The 15,311-nt window shown below is 33.8% G+C and overlaps 2 protein-coding genes across 2 annotated transcripts; both read left to right on the top strand.

The window, feature by feature from the left end:
- Positions 1-3,331: 3,331 nt before the first annotated feature.
- LOC110932939 (replication protein A 70 kDa DNA-binding subunit C-like) lies at positions 3,332-4,750 on the top strand. The gene is made up of 6 exons (XM_022176191.2): positions 3,332-3,466; positions 3,590-3,857; positions 3,971-4,070; positions 4,166-4,293; positions 4,420-4,504; positions 4,585-4,750. The coding sequence occupies exons 1-6, from the start codon at positions 3,332-3,334 to the stop codon at positions 4,748-4,750; spliced, it is 882 nt and encodes a 293-aa protein (XP_022031883.2).
- Positions 4,751-7,848: 3,098 nt separating this feature from the next.
- On the top strand, positions 7,849-8,916 carry LOC110932941 (putative F-box protein At5g41500). The gene has a single exon (XM_022176192.1). The coding sequence runs from the start codon at positions 7,849-7,851 to the stop codon at positions 8,914-8,916; it is 1,068 nt and encodes a 355-aa protein (XP_022031884.1).
- The last annotated feature ends 6,395 nt before the right edge of the window (positions 8,917-15,311 follow it).

The following is a 15,311-nucleotide window of genomic DNA, read 5'->3' as shown; positions in this document are numbered from 1 at the left end:
TTCAAGCATTAAGACTTCTAGTTCTTATGATTTAACAAAATTATGTACGCACTTTGATGTAATCTTGTTTAATTATTAGGTTTCTAATGATATTTGAAGTATTTGGTCATTATTCCCCTCTATTTGCTGGAAAGATCCATTGACCTAACCAGATACGACCTACCCATTTGCCACCGCTACTTAGAAGTTAGAACTCATGATCGCTTTAAGAACCGATTTTACAAAGTAATAACTTCCGATAAGAAAAATAAAAGTAACAGTTACTTTTTTAATATCGTTTCTCTTACCTTCCATATTTCATCATCAAAGTGAAGTTCTAATGGGTCCAAGTTTGTTCTTATACTACGGGGCTTTTTGGCTAAGCTTATTGGAATGACTTATTTACTTATTTGCTTATTTGAAAAGCAAATAAGTCATAATGGAATGACTTATTTACTTATTCCTTTCACATAATAAGCCAACCCAAACACCTTTTAACTTTTCAAAAAGTAAATAAGTAAATAAGTCACTAAAATGAGCTTAGCCAAACAGCCCCTACCCTTGAAAAGTGTTGGTCTTGAGGGATGATACTTAGTTTCATTCTAAGGTCCTTTAGTCCTATAGAGCAAATGTCCAAACCGTCTATATGAATTGTTCCACTATCAGGTTCTACCAGATGGAAAAGTGCAGTTATTAATGTTGTTTTTCCGCTCCCTGTCCGTCCAACAATGCTGAAGCGGGTCCCTTCTTTGAATGTGCAAGAAGCATTAATACCCGGTAGGGTTTGTTTAATACCCGGTGCGGGTTTTTTCCCAACCCGATGCATACCCGAACCCTATCCGATGAATACCCGAACTCGGAAATAGGGTAATATAATACCCGGGTTTTATAAAACCCAACCCGAACCCTACCCAAACCCGGGTATATAGGGTATACATTTTTGGTAGAAAACTCGGACCCGGACCCGACCAGGATTTAAAAAAAACCCCGATTTTGTAAAACCCGATCCTACCCGAACCCGGTTCCATATCCGAAACCGGTTTTAAAAAAAACCCGATTTGTGCACCACTAAGTGTGTTTATTGGGTTAAAGGTTAAGAGAAAGTTAATTCTTTTGAAAGTTAAATAGTTAAGTGGAAAGTTAATTAGGTTGTATTTAAAAAAAAATCAGTGTTTACGTAATTTTTTTACAAATTCATAATATTTTTTTTTCTAAGGGGGTGGTCGAAAATTTCCAAAGGGTGCGAACGAAAATTTTCAAGGGGTGCAGTCGGGATTTTACCAGAAATTTAGCACTAAATTTTATTTTTTCAAGGGATGCGCCCGCCCACCTTAACATACATGTGGGTACGCCCTTGCTTGAACAGAACGAGGTCATAGTTTCTGGTTATTTTTGGTTAGTTCATCTAATAATTTGATGTGAATTCCAGATTAGATTCATGAGGGTTTGAAGTCTATTCATGATAAAGCATGAGGATCCGTGTTTTGGAATCATGTGTAATATAATTTCTTGAGTTTAGAATGTTGGTTAATATGAATCTTGATGACATGCATAATGATAATAACTAGTTTTTAGAACATCGCGTTTTGCGGCGGGACCGAACAAAAAAGTATACATAAAAACTTTGAATCAAACACTCACCTCGCGGTGGTTAACTCGCAAAAGTTTAAGTTTGACCGAATTGTAAAACATGGAAGAATAATTAAGTTGATTATTATTTGACCTAATTAATTTCCTTAAAAAATTACGGATGGGAAAAATTATGTAAATTACTATATACTACAAAAAGTAACTTAGGGTGTCTCATAACACCCTCCCATCCCTTCAATCTAAGGCATCGAATCATTTAAAAAAGACACCGATACACCCTCCCATCCCTTCAATCTAAGGCATCGAATCATTTAAAAAAGACACCGATACATTAATATATTAATCTATATATATAATAAATGAATTAGATGTGGGACACGTGTCCCTACATCATGCAACTAGATGGATGGTTTTGGCGGGAAACAATAGCCACAAAGTAGATCTTCGCATTCGGATCCCGTATTGGGTATCCATATGTTGATTGGTGACCCGAGTATATAAAGACTTAAACAAAAACCCTACCTAAATGAAACCTATCAATTCTCCCATCTTCATCGGCCGGCTCCGGTTGTTCTACTCCCGCTCACACGATCTTCAATCTTATATTCATTCATTCATGATCATTCCATATGATTCAAGGTTTGTATTATGTATATTTTGTTTCACTGATGATTTCTCCTAATTTCTGTTTTTACATTCGATGATTAATTTAGTTAGGGTTTACATCCGTTGATTGTTGATCATCGTAACTGATTCAACCTTTGTATGTTTCGTATTTTAGTTAACTTTTCATTTCTACTATTCTTATTTCACTTTTCGTATACCATTTATTCACCAGTAATTGTTCTTTTTAATTTACTTAGTTTTTACATCCCCTGATCGATTTTACCTTAATGTTTGAAGGATTTTATTGAAGTCTGTCTTTTATTTATTTGTAAATCACATATAATGGTGTTGTTTATCCTCCATTACTTAACCTTTAAATCCCCTGATCGATTTCGTCTTTAGGTTTGAAGGATTTTATTGAAGTATTTCTTTTATTTATTTATAAATCACATATAATGGTGTTGTTTATCCTCCAGGTATAGATACGTATCAGAAAATACTGTTATTTGACTTATTGGTATAGATTAGTATAGATTTGTGTATTTCTTTGTGTTTACATCTCATCGTTATTCCGTATATAGTAGCAGAGTGCAATTCTACAATTTGGTGTTTTTGATTTTTGCAGTCTGCTGTTACTCTTTATGTGTACCCAAATTTTAAATTGATATGTTATTTTAAATTTTAGCAGTCCAGATACATGAATGGTAACAACGTCGAAGTTCATGTGGTTCTTCTTTTCCATATTTTTGCGAGTTGAACATCTTTTCATGTATAAGTTAAAAAAAGTATACTAATCAACTATATTTGCTCAATACACATATTATACAGATTTAATAAATCTTCTATGTAGGTTTTTTTTAACTGCTGAAATGTTTTTTGAATTTTGTAATTGATTATACAGAAAAAACTGACCTTATAAATACAATGTATATCTTATATTAATTGCATGATTTTTAAAAATAATCAAAACTTAATAAACTAGGAAATTGAATCTTCTATATTTGAAATGTAACCGACAATCATTTCTTAAAATAATATGTGATTGATTGTCTTTTTTAAACTTCCAAAAATACTTACCAATCATTCCAAAAAATTAGCATTTCGTAGTTTATAAATTAGTTTACGGATTAATAGATAATACTTGTATACCACTTCAATGGAGAACAATAAGATTACTATGTTCCGGTCACTCGATGCTCACCTAACTAACTACACCATCAAGGCGAAGATCATATCATTGTGGCATAAAAAAATGAATGGTGATGAAAAGCAAATATATCGAGTTGATATGGTTTTTGATGGATGAGGAGGTTACTGTTTTCATTTTATTTTATGAAACTTCCTAACAATTTATTATAGATTATTTGTTATGCATCTTGATGAACTTAAATACATTATGTAATTTTGATTTCAGGGTTCGTTTATGCAATGTAGTTGTTTGAACAAGCTTTTCAAACGCTTCCTCAAGCATTTGGTTGTTGATGACTGTTTATTGATTTACAAACCATCTCTTGCGAAAGATACTACAAAGATAAAGGTTACGGGAAAGGATCAGAAGCTATCTTTGTATCCATTTAGTTCTGTTCTTAAAATAGATAATTGGTCTGGGCCTCGCTACTATTTTCGTTTCACTGATTTTAAATCTGTGTTGACCAAAAAAGTTCCAACGAATACTCCTATAGGTATGGATTATATACCAGTTATAGTTAACTTGTCTGTATTTTTATCAAAACTATGTTAATACTTTTTAAATAGTCAAACGTATATTAAACTAACACATTGTTCTGTTTCGTAGATTTTCTTGGATATGTGGTTGTGTCTTATCCTATTGAGGATGTGGATAAAAAGGATGGCACTAAAACCAAACGAATGAACCTAACTCTCAAAGATCTCCAGTACTCACTTTAAATACATTACATATATATACATATATATAGATTTCATATTATATAAGCTTTTATTCTTAAAATGTAAACAATTTATTGTACAGTGATACCAAGATTAGTCTTACATTATGGGAAAACTATGCAATCGAGATGTCCGATTACATGAATGGTAAGGACCGAGAAGATCATGTGGTTCTTCTTGTGCATTTTGGCACGGTAAACATCTATCAAGGTACTCATTTCAAATAAATTTAATCAAGAAACATAAAAAATTTTCATCTATTTTATTTTCTTATATATATACTAATAAATAAATATGCTATTTATGTTCCTTTTCCATTTGCATAACGATGTTCAGAAAAAGTTGGCCTTACCAATATGTTTGAAGCAAGTCGTCTTTTCATGAATTCTGATATTGATGAGATAAGAGAGTTCAAAGAAAGGTATTTCTGATTCATTTTGGAATTAAAGTTAAACTGTCCTTTTTTATTTTTCTTTTTTAAATACATTTCTCCATTTCTAGGTATGTGGAGAAGGAGTTTTCTCAGTCGTCTTCCAGTAAACAGTCATGTTCTCAAGTGATATCCAATGTGGAAGAACAGTTTTTAAATGCTGGTGACTTTGTGTTCAATGCTTTCATTTCTTCCATTGAAGTGGTACATTTCCTACATCATGTATTTTGTCGTTAATTGTGGCTTATATTCTAATTCTTTATTATAATAGGAAAAGAAGGTTGTCATCGTTGGTACTGTTATTGCATTATCAAATAATAAGCCGTGGTACTATTTAGCATGCAATCACGTAAGAAACAAATTGAAGAGAGATCTCAGCTGGTTGAAAAAGAGGATGGCAGCTTTGACGTTTTAGATCAGAATATCATTGAGTGTTCAAACGGTGATTGCGAGGCTGTTGACATTACCCCTATTCATCGGTATAATATATATCTTTTGATTACTGGTTTTTTGTAATCATACATAACATATAATCTAAGTGCATGTTTGGATTTTTGTTGTTTATTGCTGCCTACTAGATACAAGATACCTCTAAGGGTTCAGGATTCGACAGGGACTGTGTCTTGTACGTTGTTTGATTATGAAGCTATTAAGCTTTTTAAGAAAACCGCCAAACAACTCCTGGATGTTTATACAAAGGTACACCTTTTAACTATTTATCCTCAATTTAATTAGCTTGACAGTTCGATTGAAGGAGGCTTTCAAACAACTCCTGGATGTTTTAAATAGGTTGACAGTTCGATTGAAGGAGGCTTTCAAGCACTTCCAGATGAGTTTGATACGCTGATCAACAGAAAGTTTGCTTTTCAAATCAAAGTTTCCAGTTATAACATTGCTAACCAGTCGGAAAACTATGGTATTTCTATGTTATCTTCTGACGATGACATACTCTCAGCGCTAGAGAAAAAATGGAAAATTAATGAGGTATATTAGTAGTACCCAAGAAATATCTCTATTATAAACATCTTTTTATTCCACCGAGCACGCTCCCCGCGGGTGTTATAATCACCGTTATTCTTAATATACAACTTTTTTTATCTATATGTTTTTTTGAGTAGGTTGATCAGTCTGAGTCAAATGTTCAATCACTGTCTGATTCGGTCAGTAATGTAAAATTCATATCCAAGGTAACATTTAAATTTTGCACAGTGTCACTTAACTTAATACAATAATAACCATAGAAATTAATTTTGAATGTTATTATTTTATTTATTCTGCAGGAATCACAATCTGTAATTGGTGACAATGTTACACCAGAACATGTTGATGTTGCCGATCATGGTCAGTCAAAGTTGGAAAACGTCAAACGTAACCTTCAAGAAGTTTATGATGTTGATGCTGTTGACAGTTCTTCAAGTAAACGTCCGAACATTCCGGGTGATGTTGAAATAAAAGATGCTATCAAGTTTGACCTCATCACTCCAAAATTAGAGAAATGAAGGAATCTGCGCATGGTCTTAATTTGAATTTCCATTTTACATATTTTTAAGACTTATGTGTTGGAATAAGGCATTATATGCTATTGAAGTTTTTATGGATTTCATTTTGACAATTTGTTGGAAGTATTTAAGGTTTTTTATATTTGCATTTGGTAATATCTTATGCTTTATCAGTAGTTGCTTTTTGGTAGAAAATGTACCGGAAAAGGTGTTTTGAATATCACGTTATATTCATACTTTTGAGTTGATTAACCTTGATTAACCTCAATCGGTTAAAATGTTGTTGCTTCGATGAGACTTTTTAAGAATCTCTACTTCGATACCATTTCACATATTCATAAAAGTATAGAATTTGTGTTAACCAATTTTATTATGTTTATAGTTGTCTAAAATTATTTGATTAATACATACTTATCCTAAAATAAGAACTGATGCATAATCAATTTCGTGTGAGTCACAACGAAGTTTTGCCATTATGAGAAGACTATTTTTAACACCTAATATAATTATGATAAACTAAGTATGTATTTCAACTCGATAACTCTCACTAGAAACTGACCCCGTATCCCAAGTTAAGAAAGTTATATGTAATACACATGCTAAATATGGTATGATGTGTCATGTTATAGTGGCCTTCGATAATGAGATGGCATCGCCATAAAGGTCTTCACATTGGTTATCCCTACAAAAAAGATGGTACTACAGCGAAATGAATGAACCTAACTCTTAAAGATCTCCCATATTCACTTAAAATACATTATATATATATTTACATATATAACTGATATATTGAATAAGTTTGTATTTTCAAAGTTAATATATTTCTTGTACAGTCATATTATTAGTCAATTTCAATACATTATATAGTTTAAAACTTGATCTTACAAATTTATAACATATTCCACGATATATGCAAAAAAACCCACCAAAAATACATGTGTATCAACACTATATATAGGGGATATTTTAGTAATATCTCTCACACAATATATCAGTTATTTCTATTCCTTCATCACGAGTACCAAGGAAACCTTTCATCTTCAAGAAGTTCATCAAAAAACCTCTAAATCTTCATCGGTAATTTCATGTATTATTCATACCTAAAATGGTGTTTGTGTATTATTTTCATCTTATTTACTTTAAATGTAAACCTTTCCATTTCCGGTTATGTATCTATACATGCAATCGCATACTTGAATCTTTTCTTTGTCTTCATGTATTATTTCTGGTTAAATGATTGATTACATCTCCGATTGGTGTGTTTTTTCATCTTTTTTACTGGTAGTTATTTGTTCTTTATGTTAATAATCTATGTCTTCAGTCGTATACAATTATTTTGTATAAGGTTATCTCGAATCATATGCTTGGATAGTATGTTTTTGTTGATGTTTTATCTCTGAGTAAACCGGAAACCAAAACAATTTTCGATATTGTTTGGTCTGGATGATAATAAGAAATGTCTTCATTCTTATACAATTGATTTTTGTTTATATAGTTAAGGTATAGTGATCGAAAGTATTTGGTTTGACATAAATTTATTTGAAGATTTCGTTTGTTTTTAATGGACTATGTTTTGATTAGGTTTACTTATGATGGTTAGATTTGGCAATTTTATATAAAATGTATCTATTCTTTTATTGTCTTTTTTTTTAATATTTTTTTAACATCCTGTTGGCAGTGGTAAAGTTGTTCTACTATGGTTATTGTATGAAATTTTACTATTACAAAATATTTGCTATTCAAATGATACTTATGAAGTGTTTATACAACAAGTTTATATGCGATCGTTCTTTGTTCAATTTTTAAATTTTTTTTGTTTTCAGCGTATTAAGGATAATGGATCGTATTGGTGATGACATGTTGTTTGAAGAAATCTTATCGAGACTACCTTCAAAGGTAGTTTCTCAATTCAAGTGTGTTTGCAAACAATGGTGTTATGAGTTATCTACACCAAAGTTTGCTTTAATACATACACGACGACTTTCAAAGTTACTACAAAAGAAGCTGCTGTCTTTGGATGAACATACCATTGTCGTTGACGACATAGTATCTGGCAACTTGGAGGTCGATACCAGAAAAGTCATCAATTTTCCATACGATGTCCAGCCATCAAGACTATTAATTATAGCTTCGTTTAACGGACTGATGTTAGTTTGCATTAGGCGGACTGATGCGAATCAGCTCGTCCTTTGGAATCCAACAACTCGGCGTTTTAAGTTGATATCGGACGACTATTTTAGTCGTTATTTTGGTCGACATGACGATACGGGTGGGATGTACTTTGACGAGAACAACGATCTGAAGGTTCTTCATATTAACTGTTTCGCAGGTGCAGTTACTGCTCGTGTATACTCACGATATAATGATTCATGGAGAAATCTGAGTTTCATCAAAGGATGTCTGTTAGGTTCAAACTTTTATTCATGGTCGACTGGAATTTATTCAGGCAAAACAATTTATTTCACTGCTTCTAATTACTGGATTCCTCCTGGTGAATGTAACATTGTTGCTTTTGATGTTGTATCTGAATCCTTCAGTATTCTTCGTTTTCCCGAACGTATTCAAGCGAATCCTTGCCAAGTGCATTTTATAACAATTTCGAACAAGCTACATGGCATTCTTGTTCGATATTCTGATGAGGTAATTGCAGACTTGGTGAAATATGAAGATGATGATTGGATAACGTTTTTTACTTTCAGCAATGCTCGCAAAGTTCAACAGTTGGAGCCGCACCAAAGGACGAATATAATTCAAGAGAATAAGTGGTTGGTAACAAGTATTTGGGGAGATACAGTTGAAGTTCAAATGTCCAACGAATCTTTGAACTACATTCAACACGTTGACAGCTTTAACGGACCTAAAGGCGCATTATTTATGGAGACAATCGTTTCGCCTTTCCGTTAGGAAAATGGATTTAAATTGAAAGTATTTTCTGTTTTGTTTATCGAATTATATTATTTGTTTTAAGTGTCTTGTGTTTTATATTTTGGTTACTTTAATATTAATAGAATTATGTGTATTGCTTTTAATGTTTATTTTTGTCCAAAAATTTGGTTTATTAAATTACATATTTTTCCATACATTGTGGTGATATTCCTTCTTTAAATAATTAATTACCGTAATTGAATCTGAAACAATAAAAAAAAATAAAAAAACAAAACTTGTATAGTATAATCTCTATTTATTTTATTTTTAAAAATTATAGATATTATTTTCTAACACCACAATTATAGTTAAACATTAATCTCCAAACATTATAATAATTATATTGAACGCGTAACATAAAAGTTAATAATTACATAACAAACTTTAAACACTCATGGAGGCCAAATTTGAATTTGACTTAAACCGAATACAAGATTTTGTTAGGAAGGTAGAGAAGACACTAATTAGTTTACTAATTTGCTATATGTTTTTGTAATTCAAATATAATTTTCCCTCTCCTCGATGTTCCAAGTTATATTCATGTTTTCGAATTGATTAACGTTGATTAACCTCAATTAGTTAAAAATTTGATGATTAAATGACACTTTTTAAGAATCACTATTTGGATACCATTTGACATATTATTAAAAGCTTACAATTTGTTCAAGCAGTCACAAAGATGTTGCCCCATTTTGAGAATAATATTTTTATCACCTTATACAATTATCATAAACTAATTTTCTATTTCAAGTTGATAACTCTCACTGGAAAATTACCCCTCTCCCAACTTAATAAAGTTATATATAACACAATCCGTTGTGGGGTGTAATTTTTAAAAAACATTGGAAAATAATGCCTTAAAAAGCCGCCAACCCCATTACATGGGGCGTTAAACTTTAATAATTTTGAAAAACAATCCTAATAGCTTTTGAAACAAAACGCCCAATACCCAAATTGGTCCAAAAGTTTCTTTTTGACTAACCAAAGTGGGGTGACTTTAGTGGTCCATGTGATTATCCCTACAAAAAGGAAAGCACTACATCCAAATGAATGAACCTAACTCTCAAAAATCTCCCGTACTCACTTTAAATACATTACATTTATATAGATAGAAATATAAATTTCAAATTTTATAAGTTTGCATTTTCAAATTTAAAATATTTAATGTACATGGATACACATATTAATCACTTTCAATACATTATATATTTTTTAATTAAAAGTTACAAACCTTAAACATGTATCCGCGATATAGAGGACTAAAACCCGACCCGCCCAACCATTTTGTTATCCGGACTATTATAAATAGATATTTTAGTAATAATAACCACAATATCTCACTTTTTCTAAATCTCTCAACACAAGAACCAAGGCATACTTTCATCTTCAACAAGTTCATCAAAAATATCTCAAAATCTTCATCGGTAATATCATACATTCATAGTTAGCTTTCCATCGGCGATTATGTTACCTTAGATTCAATCGCATATCTGGATCGTTTTTTTGTGTTCATCTTTTAATTCTGGTTAAATGTTTGATTTCATACCCGCTTTGTGTATTTTTTTCATCCTTTTTACTCGAAAATCTTTGTTCTTTATGGTAGTAATCAATGTCTTGAATCTTATACGAGTTTTTGGTATAACATTTTAAGTATGTATAATCTTAGATACTAAGTGTTTGTTGATGTTAAATTTGTCTCTGATTTAACCGGATATAAGATAAACATTCGAAATCGTTTGGACTGTAGTTTAGTAATCTATGTTTGCAATTTTGTACTTTTATAAAGTTGTTTATATTGTTACGGTACAATTATCGAAAGTATTCGGTTAGACATTAACTTATTTTGAAGATTTCGTCTTTTTATTAATGGATTTTGTTGTGATTAGATTAACTGTTAATGGTTAGATTTCATGATTATATAGATACATTTTTTATTTATAATTTTTCTTTTTTATATTTTTTTAACATCCTTTTTCAAGTATTACAATTTTACTATTATCTTTTATACTTGTATAAATATTAAACTAATGGTGTCATGTTGAACGCATACGTAGGAAGCTAAAATGGTTTATGGATTTGCTGCTCGTGTCCATAACAAGGACAGAAAATCGTTGGTTAGTTTTAATCTTATAAAATTTTGGACCAACATAATTCAATTTTTAAGTAATGGTCATTGATTATTCATGTTATAATTAACATTAACATTACATACTGTGTTTCTTTATAGAAACTTCCGGCATTATATGTCGACTGGATTAAACAATTCAACTACCCATCTAAGAATGCTGTCATCCGCACTGTCGATGGGATGATTTTCAAAGTAAAAATTATTAAGATTGCAGGCGACTACTTTCTGTATAACGGGTGGCTTGATATGGTCACGTCTTTGAAGTTACCGTCATCTGCCTGGGTGGTTTTCCAATATGAAGAAGCTTTATCTTCGTTTCGTCTCATCTACTTTTATCAAGACATAAATCTTGCGCCGGGAGAGTATTTCTACTACCAACCTGGAAATCCTTGGGACCGTGATAACTGCATGGTACTTATCCCATTTTAAATTCTATGTGTTTAAAATTTTGAAGTGAATAATTGTTTTGAACGTTTGTGTGACAACCCGACTTCCAAGGTTAGTGTCGTTTCGTTTCTTGATTTTAACTTCTCTCTATCCCTCGCAAACGTTTCTTTTTATGTTAAACTTGTTAAACGTTATACTTGATGTTGGGCCGAATGAAGACTCGGGCCGCACTCACGCACGAACTCCTTTAAGTTGTTGCACACCTCGGCCCACAACTATGTTGATCCGACCCACACTGTTAAGTTGGCCCACTCACAATGATTTAGGGTTGCACTTTATTTATAATTTGAATAGAACGTGTATGTAACCTCCTCATATTTCCAAATTATCACATAAAAAAAACAAAAAAAGAAACCCTACCTACCTATTGAGTGGCGGCAGTAGGCATACCCCTTTTGGATATCTTCCTGGTTCGATCAAGACTGGTGGTTAGTAACCATATCTATAGAAATTATTTGTGTTCTTGTATATCTATATTAATTATTTGTGTCCTTGCATGATCTATGTTAATTATTTGTGTTTTTGTATGATCTGGACTCAATGATGTGTTGGCCGTATTGTAGGGACTAGAGTAAGGTATTATGTTTTGTTCATGAATGTTAGGAAATTTGGATATATACATGTACTGATGTGCTATTAAACAATTGTGAGGTTCAACTTTAGTGATCTTCACATAAAATGATATGTATTCATACTTGTGTGCATGGATATTGCGAGATTGTTATTGTGTTTAATATGCATTTGTAGAAGATCCATTATGACGATAATCCTATTTTGCAAGGATAATAGGTGCCGATAACCCTTGCATGACTTGTTGTATATCCGTGGTTTGATCATTTATCGGTTAGGGTGTCACTAAAGACTTCAATGATCTTGATAGATTAAGTCCCAATGTGTTTCTTGATAATGATAAATCGCTTACCATGTGACGAGTCTGAAAGCCTAGTAGGCTAATTAGAACAATGATTTTGGTTCATATGGCATGACATATGGCTGATGATTTTCCATGTAGTGATAAACTAGTAGTGAGGTTTGTCAGACCCACTAAAGTGAATTGGTCCAATAAGCATTAGAAATCACATAGTTGTTGCCAATTCTACATGTGATGGTCTGATGACCATGTGAAGTGAATTAATTGAGGAGAATGATTAGGATAAATGTATGATAGTTGTTAATTTCAATGCTGCCATGTGATAATAGCAAACCATGAGGAAAAGACCTGATGTAAATACACACTTGATACAATCCGTTGTTAGGAATGGGCCGAGTATGCACACACATCACGAACTGGTTTCTGTTTAAACTTTGGGCCCAACAATTACCACATTAGTTTGTATTGATTGAGTCTTAGATGTAACTAGGCCAATTCAATCAAATTAATTCATGTTAAAAGGCGTTAGGGCCGACACATTTTGAAGGCCGCCGAGTTGCTTGGACTTGCTCAGCTGGGCCGCGACATGAGGACTGGAAGGTTTAAGGGGCGGGCCAGAAGATGTTGGGCTGTATCCTCGGCCACTGGTCAAATGGGCTGGGTTGTTCGATTAAGTGGCGGGTTGGTAATGCGCTAGACCCCAACTCAGTTTAGATAATGCGATGGGATGTTAAGTGTTGTTAGTTAGTCAAGTGCTGCAATACGTGGTTTCATGTGTTTCGAATAATTGTCGAACATTATGTGAATTACATGTGATTCAACTGGTAATATGAACTAACATGAATATTATGTCATACACGTCATGAGTGATCAATTTGTGTTACAACTTGCTTTAATAAGTGGATTTTGGTGTATGAAACTGATCGTTATTGGTAATTATATTAGGATTGATTGAGCCACTGTGAACACATATTTCAACCTCACCGAGCAAACCCAAGGTGAGTTCACTACATTCGAGCATGTGTCCCAGTGGTTGGGGACAGTCAGGGGGTATCCCATGGGGGGATAAGTCTTTGGGTAAAAACGGGTATATTGGTTAATAATCTCACCTATCATCTTTTGTAAGTCCCTCATCGGGTATTAGTTAGTAGCGCTACTTAGGTTTGGCACCCTCACACCGCTCCTGTAGAGGACGGAGGTGAACTAATGACCCAGTCTGGCCAGTACTAGATAGGAGTACGTGGGAAGGGCAGTCGTGTATTTCAGGAGCCGTCATTGTTCGGAAATGAGATATTAACAATATTACTTGCATTGGTTATTGAACTGTTTTACATACAACTGGTAACAAACGTTTTCTAAAACTGTGAACTCGCCAGCTTTGTCTGATACACTTGTTACATGCTCGCAGGTCGTTAGGTACTTGGAAACAGGAACTTGCTGGCTGGAGGGCGAGAGTGGTCATGGTTACATTGATGAGTCTATTTATCAAACATTTATTTGCTATGGTTGTTTGGAAAGTATTTACATTATGTTACGTTAACGCTTCCGCTGAACTTATGGTTTTTGAACAACTTATGTTTGGGATTTCGGTATTATTAAATGATGAAACTTTATTTCAAACTTGTGATTCAATGTAATTGGTGGCTCATTGCTAGTCGTCACACGCCTAACAGGGACACTCCCTAGGTGGTAATTTGGGGGTGTGACAGTTTGGTATCAGAGCCACTGGTTATAGTGAATTTGGTTTTAAAAATGATTTATAAAACCAGACTATAACTGAACTGATACGACATTGACCATGACACTCAGCCCCAGGCAGCAAGGTTCGTCTCTTGTTTACCATTACATAGCATAGTTAGTACATACTCATGATTAGTACCACACTCGAACGCACACTTGATATTGCAAATACGAATTACTATGCTATCTGTTCATACTACGTGTTTTAAGAATGGGACTCTACTTGAACTTACATGCTCTATGTTGTGATGTCGTCGGTCGAACTGCATGAATCTGGGGAAACCTTTTAACATGAGTAGGGAGGAACTGAGATAAGCATGCAAATCGGGTTATTATTATGGGTGCACACACAATAACAACGTGGGGTGCATGTGAGTCCCAGTAAATCTCGACTGGTGTGAAAAAGGAATCCCACGTTGATAGTCAATTTTGTATTAGAACCTCGAAAACTGTGAATACTATAGCAATACTTGACATCCGCTTGAAATGAACGGACGTGGTGGAGGTCGTCGTGGTGGACGTAATGGAGGCCGCGGTGGTGGGCGTGGCGAAATCCATATGACCCAAGCTGAGCTAGAAGCATTACTCAACGCTCAGGTGGCTGCAGCCTTGGCAGCTTACCAGGCTGGTATGACATGTACCAGACATTCTTTTCCTTTGAATTGTAAACTTGAGTCTTATTTGTTGGTTTATTTTCCCTCGTTAATAGGTCAGCCGGCGCCACAAAACCAGCCTCACCCACCGGTCTGCACTTTTAAAACTTTCATGGATTGCAAGCCACAGACCTTCAGTGGCACTCAAGGGGCTGTAGGACTTATACGCTGGTTCGAAAAGGCGGAGTCAGTGTTTGCGATATGTAACTGCCCAGTTGGGGATAGAGTAAAGTTTGCAGCAGGCACGCTTCAGGATGGTGCCTTGACCTGGTGGAATGCTCAGGTCCAACTGCTAGGTATTGAGGCGGCGAACGCCACTACGTGGGATGATTTTATAGAACTGATGAGGGAGGAATACTGTCCTCGAGATGAAATAGCGAAGTTAGAGAATGAATACTACCATCTGACAATGGTGGGGTCTGAAATTGAGGCGTATGTGAAGCGGTCATATGAGTTAGCTGATTTGTGTCCAAACTTGTCCCGACCCATGCCACGAAGAATCGAGTTGTTTATTAAGGGGTTACCACCACGGGTG

The sequence above is a fragment of the Helianthus annuus genome, chromosome 4, assembly GCF_002127325.2.
Source record: "Helianthus annuus cultivar XRQ/B chromosome 4, HanXRQr2.0-SUNRISE, whole genome shotgun sequence".
Classification (NCBI taxonomy): Eukaryota; Viridiplantae; Streptophyta; class Magnoliopsida; order Asterales; family Asteraceae; genus Helianthus; species Helianthus annuus.
The sequence above is the reverse complement of the archived record's forward strand: the minus strand, read 5'-3'. Positions and strand labels throughout refer to the sequence as shown.